At 44.7% G+C, this 24,058-nt stretch overlaps 1 protein-coding gene across 1 annotated transcript in view; it reads right to left on the bottom strand.

The window, feature by feature from the left end:
- Window positions 1–1,591: 1,591 nt before the first annotated feature.
- The window catches only part of TTC9 (tetratricopeptide repeat domain 9), a 35,170-nt gene continuing 12,703 nt past the window's right edge, over window positions 1,592–24,058 (bottom strand). Inside the window, exons 2-3 of the mRNA XM_019632757.1 lie at window positions 5,458–5,640; window positions 1,592–3,231 (exon numbers count right to left, since the gene is read on the bottom strand). Coding sequence (XP_019488302.1) covers window positions 3,152–3,231; window positions 5,458–5,640 — 263 coding nt within the window. The 3' untranslated portion in view covers window positions 1,592–3,151. The remainder of the gene's footprint in view (window positions 3,232–5,457; window positions 5,641–24,058) is intronic.

Raw genomic sequence — 24,058 nt, 5'->3', positions numbered from 1 at the left:
TGTGAGACTTTCATAATAATTACAAGAAAAGTATATATATATTTTTCTCCCCCGGAAGAGTCTACCACAGAAGTCCAAGCAGCAGATGACAAAGCAGGTCAAATCCAGGTTTAGTTCCCCAGGTGGAGTTCAGCAGTGACATCTGCAAACAAAGCATGTAAATGACAGTCCCTGTTTTGGGGAGGGATGAGAAGGAAACGTTTGGTGAGGGGAACAAAACTGAGTTTGCTGTAACAGTTCTCTGAAGTCTCTGTTGGATAAACAAACAGAAAATTCACCACTTACCCCAAACATCATCCGATACCCCCAGGCAGCTTTTCCCCTTGGGATCACTTAACTTTGGGTCACAGTGAATGGATAAGCACGTGAATCTAAGTCACCAAACAAGCAGACAGCCTGTACACTTGTACAATGAGCTCCCACTAGGTTGTCTTCACCTGGTTCTGGTTTTCAACCATTGTCTTTGAAAGGATGGCAACAATCTTATCTGTCCAGCCCCGCCGCAACTCATTCTTTGAGGCAGGGCCTCTCTCCTGCTCCATGTTGGGGATAGTTACTCTTGAGTCCTTCCTGAATGTAAGACCAAAGGAAGACCCTGCCAGTTTGAACTGGATCTGCAGGCCACCTCTGACCTCATCTTATGCTTCAGATCCTAACAAGCAGTTGACCAACTCACAAACTTTCTGGGCTGGAGGCTTGGGAACGGGGGCTTTGCCTGTTTTCCTATACTGTGTGTGCTCAGGGTGGTTTTGAACTGGGGCCATGTGAAACTATTTTGGAGGAAGAAGGCAGAGAGAAGGATATGGTGGGGGTGAGGGGAATGTGGCAGCTATAACAGCTTTTTCCTTTTCCTCTTCTCCAGAGTTTGAATTATATAGGCAAGCAACTGTGGGCCCTTGGATATTTCTAGCACCTTCTTACAGTCTCCATTGGAAGCCTTTGAGGAGCTATGTGAATATAACCTGCGCTGCTGGCTTCTGGGCCTGTCGGCAGTGATTGGATCCTGCACTGGTAGAGCCTCTGCTTAAACAAATAACCCATAATTAACTTTGTATTTCCTTTCACTCTCTACCTATAATTGTGACTCTTCCCCAATGCTGGGGATGGGGTGAGGAATGCCAGGTGGGTTGTTTGGATGGACGGTAGCCCCTTCAGCAAGTAGAATGAACAATACACAGAAGTAACTGCTGGGTCTCAGCTGTCTTTTCCTGGCCTATCACTGCCCTGGCCACTAGAGAGTCTAGTGTTAGGGACCTTTTTTTTTTTTTTTTTGCCTGGGGCATTTTAAATATAACAGGCTCCTTGTGCACCACCATTGATGTAGTCAAGGCTTTTCAACTTAATGCACACTGTCCTGCTTTTGAATGGTTGTAACTGCTCATTGTAATACGTTGTAAAGCAGCAACTAACCGTAAAGCAGTTAACAGCTAGAACTCTGGAGTCAGACAGACCTGGTTCAAATCCTAGCTATTCCACTTAAGGCCGTGCAACCTTGGGATAGAGTTAATTTTTCTGATTTTTAGTTTTCTTATCCATCAAATGGGAATGGTATCTCACTGGGTAATTGCATGAAAGAATGAGATTATACATGTAAAGATCTGAGGATAGTGCATTTAATAAATGCTGACTATTAACATTATTGCATCTGTATATATTTTAATTTGTACAATATTGTCTCTTTCACTAATCACACGAAAAATACATGAAAGTGCTTTGAAAAATTTAAAGCATCATATAAATTAAAGGTGTCATTGGTAATAATCTCATATGAGTATTTCTTAATTCTTCCATCTTCTTGAAAACTGGGACTACATCCTACGCCCCACAGCGTATTGCACAATAGGCAAACAACAAGCCCTCAGGAAATGGTTCTTACTTGACTGAAGCAACATGGCATAGCGTAAAAAGCATAGCTATCAGGAGACTAGGCTGGGGTAACATTAGTTTAAGGCGGGAGAGCCAGTCTGCAGTCATAATTTATTCATTCAACAAATATTTGTTGAACACATTCTCTGTGCTACATATTGAGTCCAGATAATGTCATCAAAAAGAGGCTGTACAAGTCCCACAAAGTCCCACAACGCCAAGTCCCTGGGCCGTCTCCTCAGTCCCAGCCTACTCGAAAAGCACAAAGGCGGCAGCCAACATTGTATACCACTGAACAAATGGCCCATTGCTTTCGGGGAAGCCCCATCCTGTCTGGCTGTAAGTGGCTCTGATTGAGAGTTGGAGGAGGGAGTATAAGTGGGGGAGTGGGCTGCTTCCAACAGAAAGGAGAGGAACTGCTGCCTGTTAGTTTATTTTTATTTATACTTAATTAGTCCACAGTTCAGTCCCCCAGTCTATACAATGCCCTTTCCCTTAGATGTCATCTCTCCCTTCCCCCATCACCTATGCAGTCAACTCTTGGCCCACTTTACCCTGTCTTTCTGCTGTCACAGCTGCCTGCTGGGTGGAGTATGGGATTATGGTATGTGTGGTCACCAGAGAGCACTGAGTGTGGGCTTCGATGGCATGTGAATCCTGGCAGAGTCTCAGATCCCCGAGGGGGAGAGAAAAAAGCACAAGCCAAGACAACAAGTGAGGGAGGGAGGCAGGGCTGAGGTTCCTGGGGGTTGGGGGGAATCCAGTGTACAAATTCATGGTCTTTCTACTGGCTTAACCAATGCTCCCGGTGTTTGTCTCATCCCTGGATCTGTTACAGTTCCCTTAAGATGCTCTGGCCTGTCAGGAAAGTGAGGGGGACCCAGCCGCGGGCTCCGTGCCTGCTGCCTTTGGGGTGCTACACCTGCCAGGCTCTGCCTCTGTCAGAAGCACAGGCTCAAGTCAAAGCTACAATGGCATTCCTGGCCTGTGAGAGTCCTCCCCAGCTGTCCCCAAAGAAGTTAGGTCCCTACTTCTCTAGTGGCTGGCCTCCTAGAGAAGGGGATAATCTCCATTGTCGGGGTAACCCATCAGGTTCCAAATTTGCATCCCTGCTTCTTTTCACACTGGGAGTAGAAAGAGTTGAGGGGCAACAGGAGGAAGAGGCAGGAAGGGGGTGATGGAAGAAGTGGGGAGAAAGGACCAGAACTCAGGGAGGGGCTCTCCACCAGGAGGTGTCTGGAAGTCCAGGGTCAGGTGCAGGTGCAGCTCGAGAGAAGTGTTGTAGTTACATGGCTTCCTTCTCTCTCTGGGAGCATCTGCTGAGCTTCATCTCCGTCAGCTGGATATACCGAATCACGTTGGTGTCTGTGAGGAGAGAAACACACCTTAGGGAACACTAGGCGAGGGGCACTATTGGGTCTACATGGAACCAGCTGTGTCTGCAGGTCACGAACAGGCCAGACTCACTCAGCCAAGGCCCATGGTGGCTGAGAGGGCAACCAGGGTGTCGGCTTTCTCCTGCACTGCCTCCCCCTAGTAAATGGGAACAGGTCATCCTGACCCGAGGGATAGAGGGGAAGGAGGGGAGAGGAGGGGGGGATTTCTTTCTTTATTTCTATGAAACAGCAGATCCCAGTGGTCCTGAGTCAGCACAGTTAGTTGAGGCTCTGTTTAGAGTTTTAACCTCAGGCAAGTTTCCAACTTCTCTGAGTCCTATGTCTGTGTGCAAAAGACAACCTCCATTTTTGAATGCCTACTTTGTACCACGTTTTTAACCTCCATTGTTTCATTTTACCTCCATTATAATCCTGCAAGGTATGTAGCTCATTCTCACTGTGACAAAAGGGAAAACTGGGCCCCAGAGAGGTGAAGTAACACATCCATGGAGACACATAGTAGTTGGTACCTCTTACTCCAAAGCCTGCCTCTCCTGGGGATCATAATACCTCCCTTATGAAATTGCTGTGAGGACCAAAATAGGTTAGTCCAAAAGTGCTTAACCCAGTGAATATTAGTTGAATGTAAATTTCTTTTTTTTTTTTTGCGGGTGGGCATAGCCCACCATCGAACAGGCAGTCTTGCTGTTAGGAGCACGTGCTCTCACCAGCTGAGCCATCCTGCCAACAGCAGCAGCTCAGCTCGGGCGTAGCATCACTGGCCCATGTGGGAATCGAACCGGCAGCCCTGTTGCTCAGAGCTCACGCTCTTAAGCTAATTCTTAACCAACTGAGCCACTCGGCCGGCCTGAATGTAATTTCCTTAAATTGAAGAGTTTAAAATGACTTTGCTTCATTGTCTTATTTCTGTTTTTATAAGTAGAATCAGACAACCACGTCACCACAAACTGGGGAATTTCCCCCCAATCCTAGTCCTTAAATTAGTGAGGTGGCTATGACATGGAACAGCTGCTTAGCTCTGCACACACCAGAATATAAGAGTTACAGAGCTGCCTGATGTTTACTTCTAGAAGCAGAAATGAATGCTGTAGAATACTAAAAGTTCCAGGCATAGCATCTAAAACAGTGCTGGTATATAGTAAGTATTCAAGAAAATTCTGTTGAATGAGTTGAGTTCTTAGTCCTCAAGTTGCTTACAGTATAGTTGGGGGACCACAACTGATATACAGAGAACAAATCAACACATAAAAATAAAGACACTGGTGTTCTTTAAAAAAATAAAGAAAAAAGTATACATTTGGATATTTGCAAATCGATCCTAAAGTTCTTAAAGACTTCTTGGAGGGAGAATTGCATTTAAAAATTGGCCATATGAACAACATCAAGTCAAAGTCATTGTTGACCTCTTCAGAGAGGCTTTCTCTTACCACAAAGCCTACAAGAGCACCCCAGGTACTCTGAACCATTTTACTCTGCTTTAGTTTCTTCATAACACTTACCACTACTAAATATTACATTATCCATTTGTCCATTTGTTTACTGTCCATCTTCCTCCTTTATAGCATAAACTCCTTGAAGGCAGCAACTTTCTGTTGTTCACTGCTATCTACCTAGCACATAGTAAAGTTCCGGGCTATTGTACCTGTTCAATAAATAGCTGTGGAATGAATGAATGGCTGAGCTAGTGGATATGCATTTAAGTGAATGGTACAGGTACTGCCGGCTCTAAGGACTGGGATAAGTCAGAGCATGCTTCCTGGAAGATGTTGGGCTTAGCACCAAAATCATTCATTTGTAGTCTGTCTTGCCAACCAGAGTGTGGGGTCCTCACAGCTATGGGATAGGTCTTCTCATTTACATCCCTAGCACCCAGCAAAAATCTTGTACATAATAAGAATTCAGCATGTATTTACTGAGTAAGTGAAGAGAGCTCGATTCTGAGTTTAAAAAGACAAAGTATTACATATCCTATTGGAAGACAAGAGGTGCTCAAGTTCCCGAGAACCCAGACTCCAGGCAAATGCATAGCCTGTGTGCTCTCCTTATCCAAGGTCCTAGCACCCACCTGATCCCCAATTTGCCATTTCTGTGCCTGCCTGGCCCTGTACCACGAAAGCTGTCCACCAGAGTGAGAAGGCCCCAGGAGCTGCCAGAGGGGGCTGATGGTAAGAAGGAACATCAACTGCTGCCTTACCTGTTGGCTGTCGGGTCCTTGCTTCTTTCAGGTAGTAGAGTGCTTTGTCATAGTCTCCAAGATGGTAGAAGGCCACACCAGACCGGTAAAGGGCCTTGAAGTTCTCCCCTTCCTTCTTCAGGACTTTGAGGCAATATTCCTTGACTCGTTCATAGTTTACCAGTTCAGCCTGGAGCAGGCAGGCTATAGAAAACAGACAAAGAAGGGACAATGCCATCAACACAACAGCAGCAGGCTCTGAATGTCTCTCTTTGGTTCTTTCTCCCCATCCAGAGAAGGTTTATATGGGGGTTTATACGATAGAATTTGTCATCAAATAATCCTGGGTTCTAGGACCCAGTTTCATCACCAACAAGCTGTATGACCTTGAGCAAGTTACTTAGCTTTGTCTTATGGGTTGAATTGTGGCCCCCTCAAAAAACATGTTGGATTCTGAACCCCCAGTACCTCAGAATGTGACCTAATTTGGAAATAGGGTCTTCCTAAAAGAAATCAAGTTTACAAAGTTCATTAGAGTGGGCTGTAGTTCAATATTATTGGTGTCCTTATAAAAAGAATGCTACAGACTGAATGTCTGTGTCCCCCAAAATACCTATGTTGAAAACTAATTCCCAGTGTGATGGTATTTGGAGGTGCGGCCTTTGGGAGGTGACTAAGTCATGAGGATGGGGCCCTCATGACTGGGGTTAGTGCTCTTATAAAATACACCCCAGAGAGCTCTTTCACCCCTTCTACTACGCGAAGACACAGTGAGAAGACGGCCGTCTAAGAACCAGGAAGCAGGTCCTCACCAGACACAAAATCTGCCAGTGTCTTGACCTTGGACTTCCCAGTCTACAGAGCTGAGAGAAATACGGGGTTGTTGTTCGAGCCACCCAGTCTGTGGTATTTTGGTTACAGCAGCCGGAATGGGTTAAGACAAAGGGGAAGCTTGGACACTGAGACAGACACTGAGGAACGACGACGTGAAGATGGCCGTCTATAAGCCAACGAATGGCGGGAGCGAGGAGAGACGCATGGAACAGATTCTCCTTCTCAGCTCACAGAAGGAGCCAACCCTGCCAACACGTTGACCGTGGGCTCCTCGCCCCCAGAACTGTGCGGTAATACATTTCTATTGTTTAAATCACCAGTTTGTGTGACTTTTGTTGTGGCAGCCCAAGGAATACAAGAGGCAATCACAGTACTAACCATGGCTAATATTTGTCCAGTGCTGATCTTATGCTAGATGCTTGTCTCATTGCTTTTCTTGTGTTACCTGATATAATCCTTGGAATACTATGATGTAGTCCTGTTATTATTCCCATTTTACAAATGAGAAAACTGAGGCCCAGAGAGGTTATTTCCCAAAGTCACACAACATGAAAGAGGCAAGGCTGAGATTTAAATCCATGCTGTCCAGCTCCAGAGCCCAAGATCTTTACTGAGTCGTTGAGAGGATTATATAAAATAATGGCCATAAAGTATTTAACACAGGGCTTTGCACATAACAAGTACCTAAAGTGTTGTTTGATATTATTATAATTCTTTTCAGCCCCTGCACCCCTGAAGTGACAACTGCCTCCTAATTTCTTCAAGTTCTCTTTCATACATGTTTGTCTCTGTTGTTCCTGGGAGCAGGGACCGTGTGATGGGCTAGTGCCCTGCCTCATACAGGGCACACCTGTGGACATGATAGTGCTCAGTGTCCCAGGCGAGAGGAAGCTAAAGCTGGCAGGTGGCTATGGTGGGGCCTCTTCCTATCCCACAGTCAGCCATCTCTGAGTAAACTGTCTCCCCCTGAAGCTGTCACCAGCAATTAGCCACAGGACAGGAGCAGGGTGAGGAAGCTTGTACAGCTCTGGAGTGAGTGCCTCCTGAAATCTGGTGCCTTAGTTGCCTCACTTGCCTCATCCTAATCCCAGCCACCTCCATTCAATCACTCAGATATTTAGTAGGCATCGACTAAGAACAAAGAGGTATGTTATACATATTGGAGGGGTTACAAAAAAAAAAAAAGAAAAAGAAAAAAAGGCAGCAGTCTGCTTCTTTGAAGCAAATAAAAACAGACTTAGGAGGCAAAACTGCCCCTTACTGCCGAGGCCTGGCTGGGTGGGTGGGTGGGGCAGAAGGCTGGTAGCCGCTCCTTTGTACTGAAGTTTCTCCCACACTGGAAGAACCATCCTCAGATACAGGCAAGTCACTGGTTTTAGTCTTCAGGGGTCTAACTTCAGCTGCTTTCATCCCTTAAATAACTTCCCAGGAATCTGAATGGCTGATTAAGAGAGTAGACCTTTCATTGGCATTGTGGACAAAACAAAACAAAGCAAAACACACCCTTTTGCAGAGTGAGGGGGTGGTGAACCACATAGTTTTTCAAGTTGAAGGTGTGAGAACCAGGAAGTGGAAGAGAATCAGCCCAGATCTAGAAACTGACCCGTCAGGTTTCACTGGTCAGGTTTCACTGGCCACTGGGCAGAAAGCCAAACAAGTCGACCAAAGCAACCGGCTGCTAACCCCATAGGCCTGGGCATCCGTGGCTGTTGTCACAGAGGCGCTCCATCTGCTGACATGCCAGGGGGCCATCCCGCTGTGCCCACACCACCCCCATGCTGTTGGCATCTGCCCTGGTGCCTACACAGCTCTGCAGATGGGGAGGGGTTTCTGCCAAGAGGTTCCTGTGTGCAAACCTCTTTGGCTGCTACCTGTGTGGGACCCGGTTTCAACATCTGCTCCCATAGATAAAGGATTTCCTGCCTGTAGCTTCCATGTGCCCCATCTGATGTGCCCCAGACTAAGTGACCCTCTTCCTGTCCAGTGGCCCATCTTCAAAAAGACACCTCTGTTTCCTAACCTGAACAGTCTAGGAAATGAACCTATGTTTTGTTTTTTTGTTTTTTTGAAAAACCAGTTTTGAAAGTCTAAAACGGGGGACGGGCAAAGAGCCCTGGAAATGGAAAAGATGCCTTCTCCCCCAGGGCAAAAGGAACAGTAGCAATCAATTTCTGGGACTTGGTGAAAATGTTTCAAATTCCCCTGCAGATCCAGTGAGAAGTATGGTACCTGGCTGTAGACCAGGGCTCAGACCTGGCAGGAGGTGGGGCCAGGCGGGTTTACAGGGTGCAGAGACCCTGCTGGCACCAGAAGCAGAGCCCAGGAAGATGGAGAAATCTAGAGTTTGCTTGGCTTCAAACAGGCTGTCAGCCAGAAAGGCTGGGCCGAGAGGTGGAATCCAGATAAGGAACTCGGGGTGCCAGGCCAGGGCTCTTGAGAGGGTCTGAGGTGCAGAGGGTAAGAGAGTCTGGAAAGCTGCCCTCAGCCCCACCTGCAGGTAATTTTTAGGCACCTCTCTTGTTTGGCTGGGGAGCTTTTTGGGGTCCATATAACAAGCGCATGGGATAGGTAAGATGGGGTGTTTGTAAGGCAATGAAATGGGTCACATCTTCCCACTGCCCTTTCTTCCTCTCAGCTGATCCCTGACTCTGCGTCAGAGGTGATACTCGGTACCTCACATATACTATGTCTTTTAATCTTCACAGCAACTCCATGAAACAGGTTCTATTTTTATGTTTGTTTGTTTTTTACAGATGATGAAACCCAGTTCCAGAGAAATTAAGTAACCTGCTGAAAGTCACTCAGCTAGGAGATGGTAGAATTATGATATCCACCCACTTCTGCCAGGCTCCCAAGGCTGTGCTCTTCACCATGGGTGTCTTTGGATCTGCATTGGAAGCCCTTGGAAGCCCACGTGACCCCTGGTAAAAGACAGATCACCTGTGTAAACTACCTTCCTCTGTTTTCCGGGTCAACAAGGCAAAAAACGGTGCCTAACTACAGTGGGCACCGTAGAGGGCGCTGGGATCAGGTGATGAACCAAACACTCCACTCCATCCTGGAGCTGACGCACTGGTGGGGAAGGCAGATGTTACATTATCTCAGATACTCCCATGTGCCAAGTGCTGTGAAAGAGAAGGGATAAGCGGGGGGAGGGGCCCTCAACCAGTATAAAGTATCATGAGAGGGCTTCTTGGAAGAAGTGGTATTTAAGGTGGGTTCCAAAGATTGAGTGTTTCTCAACCTCAGCACTACATAAACATTTCAGGCTGGATAATATTTTGTAATACGGGGGTGTCCTGTGCACTGGAGGGTGTTTAGCAATGTCCCTGGCTCCTACCCTCTAGATGCCAGTTATGGCAACCAAAAAAAGTCTCCAGATATTGCCAAATGCCCCCTGGGGTGTAAAATCACCCCTGTTTGAGAACCACTGATGTAGGTGGAAAGGAGAAAAAGCTTTCTAGGCAGAGGAGAGAGAGAGAGAGAGAGAGAGAGAGAGAGAGAGAGAGAGAGAGAGAGAGAGAGAGAGAAACTGGAAAAGCAAGGTGAAACGGGCACACAGACTCTTATGGTCCATATTAAGGATCTGGGACTTTATTCTTAGGACAAGAGTGGACTTGGATGATGAAATGATGGTGACTAGGTTGACTCAAGTGGAGGCAAGAGAAAGGGATTAGTTTAAGTGGCACTTAGGAGATAGAACTGACAAGCATTAGGGAGCCCCTAAAATATTTTCCCTCTGCTGTTACATTCGTGTGGGTAGAGCCCTTCATACAGGAGGTCTTAGATTATCAGAACCGTTAGATGATCCAGGACTGCTCATCTACGTTGTTGTAACCCCGTCGCTATTTGAATTAAGGTTTATTATACGACAGTCTCTGTGCTCTGCTATCCAGCATGGATAAATATTTTAAAGAGTAATGGGCTGGGAATCAGAAGAGCTGGATTCTAGTCCCACTTTTGCCATTAGCCAACATTAGGAAAGTCACTTACCCTTTCTGGGCCTCAGTTTCCTGTCTGTAAACCAAGGGGCTCATACTCCACTAAGTAATGTCTACCATCCATTTTGATCTGACAGACTACGAATGCAATGTTTGCCACTTACTAGAAGGATGCAATTGTTTCACTGGTTCCTTCCAAAGGAATTCTGTCCTCCCTATTACTTGTGGCAAGGCAACTTCTGTTCGGAATGACAATCAGAACTGGTAAGGCAATGATCAAAAGGGCTTCTAGCAGACAATTCTCCTGCTATGTGGAGTTTTTTGTTTGTTTGTTTGTTTCGTTTTGTTTTTGCATAGAGATTGGATTATGTTCTGATGTGGTCTTCCCAAGGCAAGGCTCTGTAGCAGGATCTTCCCTGAAGGGAGTAAAAACTGCCACATTAGTCAGTCTCAGCAGAGGAGGCTGTGGACTTGGGAAGAAAGGTCTAAGGCTGGATGGAGAGGGAGCTGGTTCCTACCTATGGCCTCAACTCTTGAGTATATATTTGGATTCAAAGATGCAGTCATTCAGCAGCAAGAAAGGGTGCAGGATAGAGAGACAAGTCCACAGTGGACACTTAAAGATGGGCCTGGGCTCCCAGACAGCCATATCTAGAAGCTCTTTTGAAAGAAATGTTATCAACCTTCTGGTCTTTTGTCTTCTGACAAGTTAATAAATGTTGCAGTTTAGAATCAGCCAGGCTGTAGAGAATTAGGACAAACTTCTCTCTTCATGCTTGGGAAGAAGTGCTAGAAGAGAAACAGCCTTCCCTGAGCCTAATATGATGATAGCAGTGGTAGCCAGTGCAGCCTACAAGAGAGAGGTAAATCTGGGGGACAAGAATTGGGGCTGTAAATCTCCAACCACCCCTCCCATGTGGAGATTCCTCTTCCATGGCTAACCTTGGGTGGTTAGGGTATGATTCTTTTTTTAAATTAAATTTATTGGGGTGACAATGGTTACTAAAATTACATAGGTTTCAAGTATGCATTTCTATAATACATCATCTAGATTTCACATCGTGTGCTCACCACGCAGAGTCAGTTCTCTTTCCATCATCATTTGACCCCCTTTACCCTCTTCTACCATCCCCCCTTAGGATATGATTTTATGAAAAGGATTGGCGGGCTTTCTTAAGGGGTCCGTGGTGAGAAAAAATTAGAGAACCAGCAATTTAAAGAATCCTCTTGCACACTCATGCACTCAGACAAAGGTTGATGTTCCCAAAGCAACCACACTGAAACCTCAGGCTAAAACATGTCCGGTTCTCCTGGCTCTGGCGCCTTTTTGTTTGTTTGTTTTTTCCTGGTGCATGCAGGGCACAGTGACTGCCTGGGCAAAATGCCACTCATTGGCATGAGATGAAGGGAAACTGGATGACAGGAGGAAGAACAAGTTCACATAGCCATTGGTTTTCTTCTTACAGCTGATTCACTGTCGTTTGCCCTTACCTGGTGAACAGAAGGGAAGCATGTGCTGGATGAGATGGAAGGAAAGCTATCTGGAGCCAGGAGTGAGGAGAAGGAACGAACCTACTCTACGAAGCAGCTTTACTGTTGTTGGTTGAATTGTATCCTCGCAAAAAGGGATGTTGGAATCCTAATCCTGAGTACCTCAGAATATGATCCTATTTGGAGAGAGGGTCTTTACAGAGGCAATCAAGTCAAAATGAGGTCATTAAGTTGGACCCTACTTCAATATGGCTGGCGTCCTTATGAAAGGGAGAAATTTGGACACAGAGACAGATACACACACAGGAAAGACAATGTGAAAAGACAGGGAGAAGATGGCCATCTACACAGCAAGGAACGCGTGAGGCTACCAGAAGGTAGGAGAGATGCATGGAACAGATTCTCCTCCACCGCCTGCAGAAGTAACCCACCCTGCCAACACCTAGATCTTGGATTCCTAGCCTCCAGAACTGTGAGACAATGAATTTGTTGTTTTAAGCTACCCAGTGTGTGGCACTTTATGATGTCAGCCTTAGGAAACCAATACACCGTGCTGGTCATCCTTCTGGGAGTTGGGCCCAGGGAGTGGCTATTGTATTTCTGTGGGAAAATTTCCCAAAAGCTAACCAAATTATTTGATTGGTTTTCAAACTAGTTTCAAGGGGCAATGGCATAGTAGTAAAGTGGAAGGTGCTTGGATCGGGACAGAGGTGACATTCAGAATATTTAACAACTGGTACAGGTCATAACCAAATTGAACAGGCACATAGCATTGTGCCAGTTCTGGGGTGTCCTGGCTGCACATCAATGCTGGATCTGGAGATACAGTCCTGGGCTGGAATCCAAGCTCTGCCACCTACCAGCCTAGGCCTTTGGGCATGTTACTTAATATCCCTGGGTCTTGTTCTTCTGATGTGTTAAATGGAGAGAATACCTACTTTGTGGGAACGCTTGTGATGATGAAACGAGATCATTAACGTATGGTATGCCTCACACAGTGCTGGGCACAGAAACTGATTCTCATAAATGCGAAATCTTTAGGAAGCCATTTGTGAAATCTGGTTGCCCCAGCAATGTGTATCTTCATCTGAGCAAATCTCCCTTTTGAGTCCGATACACAATGTATGATACATACACGAAGCTATAGCTTAATTTAAAGCAAAATTTTAAGAATAGGTCAGGTACATTTCAGAAGGCGATTTAGAGGGTCTTTTTATGGCAGAGCAATGGGAATGTAGTGTGTGCAGTGAAACGATAGAAATATTTACTTAGGAAGCTCTGTGTCCAGGCCTGCAGTGACTGCTCAATTTCATCTTTCCATGAAAGTGCTGGTTTTCTCTTCTGCTACACAAATGCTTGCCTTCTGAGTTCTAAAAACAACTCTCTTCTGATTTCTCATTTTGGTTTCATGGTCTAAGATGTACATAAACTCACACTTGCCTCAAATGTTTCCCAAACCAAGGTTTGATGCTTGGCTTTACTTACCATTTTTCCTTTCAAAGGTATGTTTTTTCCCTATTGGGGATGGGTGAGTACATGTAGAGAGCATTACAAAAGCAACTTTGCTGCCAGAAAAGGGGACTTGAAAGAAGGAATGGGGTGGGGTTCTGGACCTATTTTCTTCCCATTTACAGATTAACAGCCTCTGAGTCAACAGCTGGTTCTACCCTCACCCCTCCACACCCCCAAACTGCAAACATTATCGCTGCCTGCTGCCTGCTCTCAGCCCCATCCCTCACCATGAATGGATGAGTGGATTTCACAGTATCTGGCTGACAGCTTTATGGATGGGGTGGGAAGATGGACCGAAAGTCTCTGGGCTCCTTTGGAGTCCTAATAATTCAGAACTAGGAGCTCTAAAAGTCAGCTGTGGCAGGAAAATTAACAGGCCTGGTTCTCAACTGTATAGGGCATTAGAGAGCCTATAAGGGAAGAGAAAAATATTTTTAGCAGAGAAGTTAGTTGTTGGCCAGTTTCGGTGCCTTTGAGTTAGCCGATTCATGACAATGTCCCTAGCACTGGCTTTCACTCATGTGTCCTTGAGTTAAAACACCTCACCTCTCAGGGACTCAGTGTTGAAGTAGGTAAAAATGAAGGTAATTATCTCAAAGTTGCTATCTACCTTTTCCTTGAAGGCTTGTTGGCGAGATGAAAAAAGTCAGTATTTCCCCGTGCACCGAGAACCCCACAGACAAGTGTTTCTCATTAAATCATCTGCGGAAGCTTATTTAATGTGGAGATTCCCAGACCCCATGCCCAGCAATGCAGATTCCCAGGGGTTAGGGTGAAGCCCAGTAATCCCCATTTCAGTAGACATTCCCAGTGGGCGTCTACAAGGGGGGCCTCCTCACCACCTAAGCTGGTACATTCTAGCATTTTGGATATACGTTTCTTAAGGACCATCCAGTTGGCTAAATTATGAGAGCCCAGGACGGCCACGGGGAGCTCCAGGATTACCCACAAGGGCAAAGAAGCCCCAGATAGCCAAGTCCTAGAGCCGTACATGTGGACAAACAATTGCTGTCAGACACTGACAGTCAACTTGCGACATTTTAGATTTTTCTCTTCTTAGTGAGTGTTGACTTCTCAATGGAGAAAAGGAGCCCAGGCCAGGGAAATGGGGAAAGAGGACAGAAGGCTGAGGTGCTCCATGAGGAGCTCAGGAGAATCTAGCCAGACACCTGCAGGCAGCATTCATCCATCCTCCCAGAGGGGTAATAACAGTTGGAGCAGGTCACTTTTATTAAGCACGAATGGGCCAAGCATGATTCTAAGCATTAATTCATTTAATCTTGACAACAACCTATGAGGTAGGTTCTAGTATTTTGCCAGTTTTCCTGATGGGAAAACTGAGGCCCAAGGTCACAAAGCTAGTCAACGTCAGGGCCAGGATTTGAACCTAGGCCATCTGGCATCTGAAACTGTGCTCTTTATGCATTAGACATACTGCTCTCCTAGGATGCTCAACTGCCTATGATGAATTTTTTTAAAGAGTTTTATTGAATATATAGCTAATGTACAAAATCATATTAGTTTCAGGGGTACACCATAGTTATCCAACCTTTATATACCTGAAGAAGTGATCACCATGGTAAGTCCAGCAGCTATCTGACACTGTACCGCACTATCACAGTATTATTGACTATATTCCCTATGCTGTACATTACATCCCCATGACTTATCTGTTTTATACATGGAAATTTGGATCTCTTATTCCCCTTCACATTTCCTGCCCCTTTTAAAATTTTCAATTACAGTTGACATTCAATATTATTTTACATTAATTTCAAGGTGAATAGCATAGTAGTTAGACATTTATATATTATAATTTAAGAAGTGATCCCCCTGACTACTCTAGTACCCACCTGACACTGTATATAGTTATTGCAATATCAATGACTATATTCCCTATGCTGTACTTTACACCCCCATGACTATTTTGTAACTACCAATTTGTACTTCTTAATCCCTTCCCCTTTTTCAAAGCCCATCCCTTCAACCCCCCTTCCATCTGGCAACCATCAAAATGTTCTCTGTATCTATGAGTTTGTTTCTGTTTGTTTGTTTGTTTGTTTGTTTGTTTTGTTCTCTAGATTCCACATATAAGCAAAATCACATTGCATCTGTTTTCTCTGTCTGACATACTCCCATCAGCACAATACCTCCAGGTCCATCCATGCTGCCACAGATGGAGAGACCCCATTCCCTTCCATGACTGAGCAATATTCCATTGTATATATGTACCACCTCCTCTTTATCTATTCTTTCATTGATGGACACCCAGGCTGCCTCCACATCTTGGCCATTATAAACAATGCTGCAATGAACATATGGATGCACAGGTCCCCTCTAGCAGTGTTTTGGGTTTCTTCGAAAAAATATCCAGAAGTAAGATTACTAGGTCCTTCTTTGTCTCTTGTTATAGCCTTTGTTTCAAAGTCTATTTTGTCTGGTATAAGTATTGCTACCCCAGTTTTTTTGTTTGTTTGTTTCCATTTTCATAAAATAATTTTTTCCACCCCTTTTCTTTCTGTCTGTGCGTGTCTTTCAGTCTGAAGTGAGTCTCTTGTAGGCAGCATATGTAAGGGTCTTGTTTTCTTATCCATCCAGCCCTCCTATGTCTTTTGATTGGAGCATTTAATCCATTTACATTGAAAGTAATTGTTGATAGATATGTAGTTATTGCCATTTTATTATTCATAATTTTGATTCCCCCCCCCCTCCCGACTAAAAGAAGTCCCTCTAAATTCCCTTGTAATACTGGTTTGATGGTGATGAACTCCTTTAGCTTTTCCTTGTCTGGGAAGCTCTTTATCTGTCCTTTGATTTTAAATGAGGACAGATAAAGAGCCTTGATGGGCGGAGTACCCTTGGTTGTAGGTCCTTGCTTTTCATCATGTTGAATATTTTGTGCCAATCCCTTCTGGCCTGCAAAGTTTCTGTTGAGAAATCAGTTGACAATCTTATGGGGGCTCTCCTATAAGTTACTAGTTGACTTTCTCTTGCTGCTTTTAGGATCTTTTGTTTGTCTTTAACCTTTGCCATTTTAATTATGATGTGTCTTGGTGTGGGCCTGTTTGGGTTCATCTTGTTTTGGACTCTCTGTGCTTCCTGGACTTGTATGTCTATTTCCTTCACCAGCTTAGGAAAGTTTTCAGTCATTATTTCTTCAGTTATGTTCTCAAGCCCTTGCTTTCTCTCTTCTCTTTCTGGTACTCCAATGATGCAAATGTTGTTATGCTTGATGTTGTCCCAGAGGTCTCTTAAACTATCCTCATTTTTTAAATTTTTTTATATTCTTTTTGCTTTTCTGACTGGGTGTTTTCTGCTACCTTATCTTCCACATTGCTGGTTCAATCTCTGCTTCATCTCATCTGCTAGTGATTCCTTCTGGTGCATTCTTCATTTCAGTTATTGTATTCTTCACTTCTTTCATTTTTTTATTTTTATGGTTTCTATGTCCTTTTTTATGCTTGCTATCTCTCTGTTGAAGTTCTCACTAAGTTCCTTGAGCATCCTTATAACCATTGTTTTGAACTCTATCTCTGGTAGGTTCCTTGCCTCCATTTTGTTTAGTTCTTTTTCTGGGGTTTTCTCCTGTTCTTTCATTTGGGATGTATTTCTGTTTCCTCATTTTGGCTATCTCTCTGTCTTTGTTTCTATGTATTAGGTTGATCTGATATGTCTTCCAGTCTTGGCTGAATGGCCTCATGTAATAGGTGCCCTGTAGGACCCTGGCACAATCTCTCTGGTTACCTGCTCTGGGTGCTCCTGGAATGTCTCTTGTGGGGGCTGTGTGTGCCCTCCTGTTGTAGTTGAGCCTTAATTGCTATTGGCATGTCAGTGGGTTGGATTGACCCTCAGGCTGATTGGCTGTGGGGTTTGGCCACATCCACAGCTTATGGGCTGCTGTGCACGGGGCTTACCCCACTAAGTGGAGTTCACCCTAGAGGTCTCTGGTGCCTGTTGAGACTGCCCTTTGGGTGTGCTAACTTGTGGGGCTAATTGGGCAGTGCTCTGCTGTGGTCTGAAGCCAACCTCCAAATATGTTGGTTCTGAGGCCTCTTGGGAGGGTCTCCAATGCAGGCCCATGTCATCCACTGCCTGTGACCAGCTGGGGACTACCTGGTAGGAGCTACAAAGTTATTTGCAGCTGTTTGCTTCCTGTGCTAAAGTTGGAGGCATGTGGGAGAGGACATGCTGTGAACTGAGGATGACTGCCACCAGTACTGAGCCTGGGGTATCTCTGCAAAAAGTCAGGACACGCCAAGACCTATTGCCACTTGCTGGCTCCCTTAAGGCTCAGCCACTGATAAAGCCTCATGTGTTATGCGAGTTGGGTGAGGCAGGGTCTCAGGGCATCACTAGAATGGGAAGAGTTGTAGTCACCAGGTTAATGTAGACTCTGGTTTGGTGCCAGTGCTGAGCCTGGAACTACTCAGCAAAAGTCTCAGAGCACACCAAGGCCAGTCGCTGCCCACCTGGGGCTCTCGGACTCGCTAGTTTTCCAAGAAAGAGTGCAATGTGGGTGGGGCTGGCTGCTTGTGAGAAAGTGCCTCTGGTGTTGGGTGAGTTGGATGGGGCGGGATCCCAGCAGAGCTCACCAAGCCAATCAAATTCAGATTTGGTCTGTGGGGGAGGGCTCAACACAAGAAAGATGGCATCTACCTGCTGGGGCTGCACAGGAGGACCCCACACAGGGAAAATGGCAGCTGTTCTCCAGCTCTCACTCTGTATCCAGTGCCCTCCGAATCACCATCCCTCAGGTGAGGCCCAGGTGAGTGCCTGTGAATGAGAGAGTCTGTGTGCCGGCCATTTAAAAGGACGTCTGGGTTTCCCGCCTGTTTTTCACAGCCAGATGTTGTGGGGGTTCCTCTTCCTGGCACCAGTATTCCAGGCTGGGGAGCCTACTGTGGGGCTGGGGTGCCTTGCTCCGCTGGGGAGAAACTTCAGGGCTGAGATATTCCTCCTAATTCTCAACTGCCACACGGAAGTTTGGGGTCAGCCCATTTCGCGTCTCTGCTCCTTCTACCAGTCTTGATATAGTTTCTTCATTGTATCCTTAGTTATAAAACTTCAGTTCAGCCAGACTTCGGATGGTTCTCCAGGTTGATTGTTCTGATTTAGTTGTAATTTTAATGTGTTCATGGAAGGAAGCATGCACAGTGTTTATCTAGCTACTCTGCCATCTTGGATACTCTCCCTATGATGAATTTTAACTCAGTTCCTTCATTAGGTAGATTTGAGGCATGATTCTGCTTCTTTTGAGGCTTAAGTATGAGACCTAATAGTGCCAAACTGTGCTCACTCTATATGTATACTTTATATGTATATTTCTCATCTGGAAACTTTCTATATAGCTCTCCAGGACCCTCTACCCCACTTGTTTCTCTGCATTCAAAGAGAAAAACAAACAAATACATGAAACAAGCACAAAGTTTCCACCAACACTTATTTTTTGTTCTAAAACCACCAGCATCTCCGATTCCACCAAGAGTCTACTGTTATCCTAATACAGCTGATGCGACACATCTCTGGTTTCTATCTTACCTGGTGCTTGAAAACTAACTCCCACAGTATTATTTTCTAACTGAAATTTTTTATTGAGATAGCTGTAGCTTTACATACAGTTGTAAAAAATAATATAGCGATATCTCCTGTACCCTTTATCCAGTTTTCCCCCAATGGTAACATCTTGTAAAACCATCGTACAATATATTGACTATAATATTGACACTGATACAATCCACAGATCTTATTCAGATTTCCCTAGCTTTACTTGTACTTGTGTGTGTGTATGTGTGTGTGTTTGTATACCATTTTATCACATATGTAGGTTCCTCTGTCTACCTCCAAAGTTAAGTTACAGAAAAGTTCCAGCCCACAAGGATCTCTCCTGTTGCCCTTTTATAATTACATACATGTCCCTCCTATATCCCCACTTCCTCTTTCACCCCTAATTTGTTCTCTATTTCTAAAATTTTGACATTTCAAAGCTTTATATAAATGGAATCATACAGTTTGAAGTATTTTGGAATTGGCTTTTTCACTCAGCATAATTCCCCTGAGATGCATCCACATTGTTGCATGGATCAGTAGTTCATTCCTTTTTATTGCTGAGTAGTATTCCATGGTGTGGATATACTATAGTTTGTTTGACCATTTATGAGTTGAAGGACATCTGGGATGTTTCCAGTTTTGGGTTACTATGAATAATGCTTCAATGAACATTCGCAGGCAGCTTTCATTTCTCTAGGATAAATGCCCAAGTGTGCAATTTCTGGGTCATAAGGGAAAGCATTCACTCTCTCACCATTAAGTATGATGTTAGGTTTAGTTTTTTTGTAGATGCTCCTTATCAAGATCAGGTAATTTTCCTCTATTTCTAATTTGCTGAGAAATTCTTTTTCTATTACCTGTGAACTATAGCACACCCTCACCTAATGGTAATGCTTTCACAGAACATGTTAAGTAGTCTTTTCCTAATGAGGTCAGATCTACAGGTACGATCGTCCAATAAACCCTTTAGTTTTCTAAAGAATAAAATTATTTTCCAAAGCCACATACTCAGATCAGGAGATACCTATCACTGCAGTTATTAATGAAACATGTCTTCTTCACCCTTCTAGACAAACATCTGTAGGTCATCTTCAAATCCCCACACAACAAAACCACATTATAGTGGTTCACACATATTACGTGCTCAATAAGTAGCAATACCTAATATTTACATAGTGTTTTATAATTACAACTCACTTGACCCTCATAGTGACCCTGGGAAATAGGTATTAGCCCTGCTTCCAGAAGCTTCCAGAGGCTTAGGAAAATAAGTGACTTGCTTGCTGAGGCCATTTGACTTGTAGGGAAAGAATCAGTGTTATCTAAGCACAAGTCCTATGTTGGGTCCAGTCCTAGAAGAGCTGGTGATAAAGATTGGAAGCCTGGGCTCACTGATCTTTAACAGTCTTTTCCAAATCTAAGGCACTGAGAAGCTCTGACAAAAGGAGAATGGCAGTGTCATTGTTCACGTCACACTTGCCTTGTCTGGCGCCCAGACAGTCGGACAAAGAGGGCTCCCTCTTCTGCCTTTGCTGTGCACACTATCAGGAGTCATTTGGCTTTATCTAGTGGGCTGAATCTCCTCTGATTCCATTTACTTCAATTTCTGACATTCTATTTTTTTAATCTAGCATAGCTCATGCTTGCACTTGATTCAAGCAAACGTTGCCAAGTGTTTCTTTTGTTTTCTCTGTTTTAGCAACACTGTCCTTGGAGAGCTCTGCTTTTCACCATTCCTAAGCTGCTCTTTGTTTTCTCACCCTTTGAATTCTTTCCTCGGATGCCCCCAGCATTCAAGGGCTGATTGAACAAGGGCTGCTGTACCACTCTCACCATCATGGCATGATCCTGGGCAGAGGCTCTTGGTAAACTTATTCAATAAGGATTTATCATCATGGCCTGTACCTGGAGCTTTGGGAGGAAAATGGAGAGCATTCAAAAGATGTTGATATCTTCAACAACTTTATATTCTTATTCATCCTTTGTCAGCCAGTACTTAGATGTCAAAGTGGCAGGTAAAACAGCTAAGGTGAAACACCAATCTAAAAATCTTATAAGCTAAAGGCTTATGTTGACAACCTTTTAAGGGATATCCGGGTCTACTCAAGGGAGTTGTAATGCCAAAGCCTGAGGTCACCTCAGTTTTTTGGTGCCTCTCACATGCCACTGTTCATGAGGGAAGGCATAGACCTGGGCGTCCTGGCAGCATACTTACAAGTGATCCCATCCAGGCTCTCACTGCGGTTGACACAAAGAAAGACGGGAATAGTAGGAAAATGGTGAGGCAGGACTATTTTTGTTGGCATCTTCATTAACACCCCATTCTTAGGTTGGAAATGGGACTTTGAAGGGGCCATTTGGAATGTGATAATGAGTATATACCCAGAAATATTCAGAAGAAATCCACTGCCTCATATGATCTTTTCCTTGTTGGCTCTGGCCAAGGACACATGTCATGCCCATTGGCAGGAATTCTGTGCCAGGATGGGGGAAAATCTCAGGAGCCAAAATTCCATCCTGTTCTCTTTTTGTACTTTAAAGAACACCTCTCCTGCTCTGATCACCTCTCCCGCCATTTCTCTGTGACCCCAGCAATATCTCTCCTGTTCCCGTTGCCTCTCTCACCATCCCTCTTTTTTTGTTTGGGAATAAGTAAGTTGACAGGTACACGTGGAGCAGAAAAAGCACTTCCATGGCCTCTGTGGCAGCACTGTGTGATATAGCCAAGTGTTGGAAATAACCTAAATATCCATCAGCAGGAGATTGGTTAAATAAATAACAGGACATTGGTATAATGGAACATGACACAGACACTAAAATCATGCTGTAGAAAAATATGTAATGACACTGAAAAATGTTTTCCATGGAAAATACTGGTGGAAAAAATGAAGGTTGTAAAAGTTTGTGCAGTGCAACCTGAGTCCTGTGAAAAATATGAAAGAGAAAGAGAGGGAGGGAAGGAGGGAGGGAGAGAGAGAGAGAGAGAGAGAGANGTTTTCCATGGAAAATACTGGTGGAAAAAATGAAGGTTGTAAAAGTTTGTGCAGTGCAACCTGAGTCCTGTGAAAAATATGAAAGAGAAAGAGAGAGAGGGAGAGAGAGAGAGAGAGAGAGAGAGAGAGAGAGAGAGGGAGAGGGAGAGAGAGAGAGAATGAAGAGTTTATAATAGTAAATATCAGAGTTTCTTTTAGGGAAGAAATTATTTTATTTTTACAATACCCTCATCAATTGCTTCAGTGAGGAAGGTGAAGCTTTGGGATCAGGCAAATTAGGTAAATGAAAAGATAGCCAAACTGCTCCGAATAGGAAATGACAGGAATCTGAGAATGAGAGAACCTAAGATGTGGGGAAGGACTGGAGGGGAAAAAAGTCTGAGAAGCATGGTAGGTAGTCTGGAACCAGTCACAAAAGGTAAGAGGTCAATTAAGAAATTCCTGGTAGTCTGATGGCCAAATCAGTTTTAGGAAAAATAATTTTGAATATTCAGCTTTTGAGATGTATAAACTCCTTCTGTATCCTGTACCCTTCAGTAAAATCGGGTATGACTATACAGCCTGATGTGGTCTCAGGGGTCATGGAAGGAAAGAAGCGACAAGGGGAAGCAGAACTGGCCCTTGGTTGACACCTCTGTGGGGGCGGAGAAGAAGAAGGAAGACCTAGGGTTCCCAGCAGTGGCCCCAACACACATGAGACAAACCCCTTCTTTTATAAATAAACTGGAGAAAGGTAGAGAAACGTTGAAGTGGGATGGCCGGTATCTGTTTTACATATACGTACATGTTTATATACACGAAGAAGGAAGACTGGAAGGAAATAAACCCAAACAGGAAAGAGTGGGCATCTTCAGGTGGTGGATGACAAGTGAGTTTTATTTTTTCTTTGAATTTCCTTTATTTTCAATTATCTTTTATAATTATGATGTTTTAATTTTGTAATTAGAAAACTATTTTAAAAAATCACCCCTGGCCATTATGTCTTCAAAAAGGGAGGAAAGGTGTGGATCAGGCCTCTGAAGGTTTCTGGCTGTTCGGAAAGCGCTGCCTGTACATGGGGCATCGCCTTAGAGAAACCTCGGGTCATGAGAGGACCCTGGGCATTACAGTGGAGTGCCTAGAAGGGGGTTAAAAGGAGGGCCCAACGGACACACCTGCTAGTGCTTTCGCGCTCAGGATGCCTGGTCAAGCCAAGGGCTTTCCTCGTCTGACACCAAGAAGGAGCTCAGTAAGTTGGCACCAGGCAGAGCAGGCACGAGGCTGCCAGCCTAGCAGCCTTTCCCTCAGACACCTCCCTCTCCTAGAGGCCTTGCCTTCCCTTCCTCTGTTTCCCCTTCCCACCAGTAAGCTTTCTTGCTTGTTAAGCTCTCCCCAGGGAACCCAATTGATCACAACATGTACCTTCTCTTCCCGGCAAGCTCTCACACTCTGAACTGGTCTGACATGTGAAAGAACCCCAGGTTCTTTCACTGCTAGTTCAGTTCAAATAAAAGGTCAGAAAACCCTGGGGCAGAGTGAAAAAAAAAAAAAAGTGGCAAAGAGCAGACACTGTCTAACTGAGGCTTCTTCGCTTAATCTCAGGCCAGAGACTTTGCTGTCTAGACCCCACCAGTTTCTAAGGGTTTCCTGGACTGACCTGATCCTGAGAAGTTCCAAGTAGGCACAAACCCCTGGCCTGAGGGCTCTGTGTTCTGCTGGAGCTCAGCTGCCCTTCAGAGGAAGCCTGATGGGTCACTTGTTCACTCAGCCTCCCGGGCCTAGGACCACACTGAAGGCTGTTGGTTTACACTTTGCTCACCTCCCCTGCCCCGTAGCCACTTAGGGAAGTGAAATTTCCCTGACCCCTCTCTTGCCCTTCTCTGTGTACTCACTTGCTTCCCCAATTCCCCCACAGCCTCTTTTTCCCCTCCCCATCACATATTTTCCTGTCTTAGTGCCTACGGAAGTAGGAGTTAGATTTACATATAACCATCATTTATTAAGCATCTGTTATGTGCCAGGCACTGTGCTAGGCACGTGTGCATGTATCATTTAATTTCACTCACCATTACAATCCTGTGTGGTGCATATTATTACTTCCATGCTGTAATGGAAAAGAAGCTTGTAGAGGTTGCGATCTGTCCCAGGTTAATGGAGGAGACGATGAGAAGTCAGGATTTAAACCCAGATCCTCTTTTTTTTTTTTTTTTAATTGGGGGATGGGAATAGCGCTGGGGAATTGAGGGAAGGGGAACAGACAAGTTGCTGTCCTTTTGTTCTTCAGTCTAGTTGTGGAGGATGTTGCTTCACTGGCCCAAGTTGGCA

This window comes from Hipposideros armiger, unplaced genomic scaffold (assembly GCF_001890085.2).
Source record: "Hipposideros armiger isolate ML-2016 unplaced genomic scaffold, ASM189008v1 scaffold_1169, whole genome shotgun sequence".
Taxonomy (NCBI): domain Eukaryota; kingdom Metazoa; phylum Chordata; class Mammalia; order Chiroptera; family Hipposideridae; genus Hipposideros; species Hipposideros armiger.
Note: the sequence above shows the minus strand (reverse complement) of the source record. Positions and strands in the feature narration are given on the sequence as shown.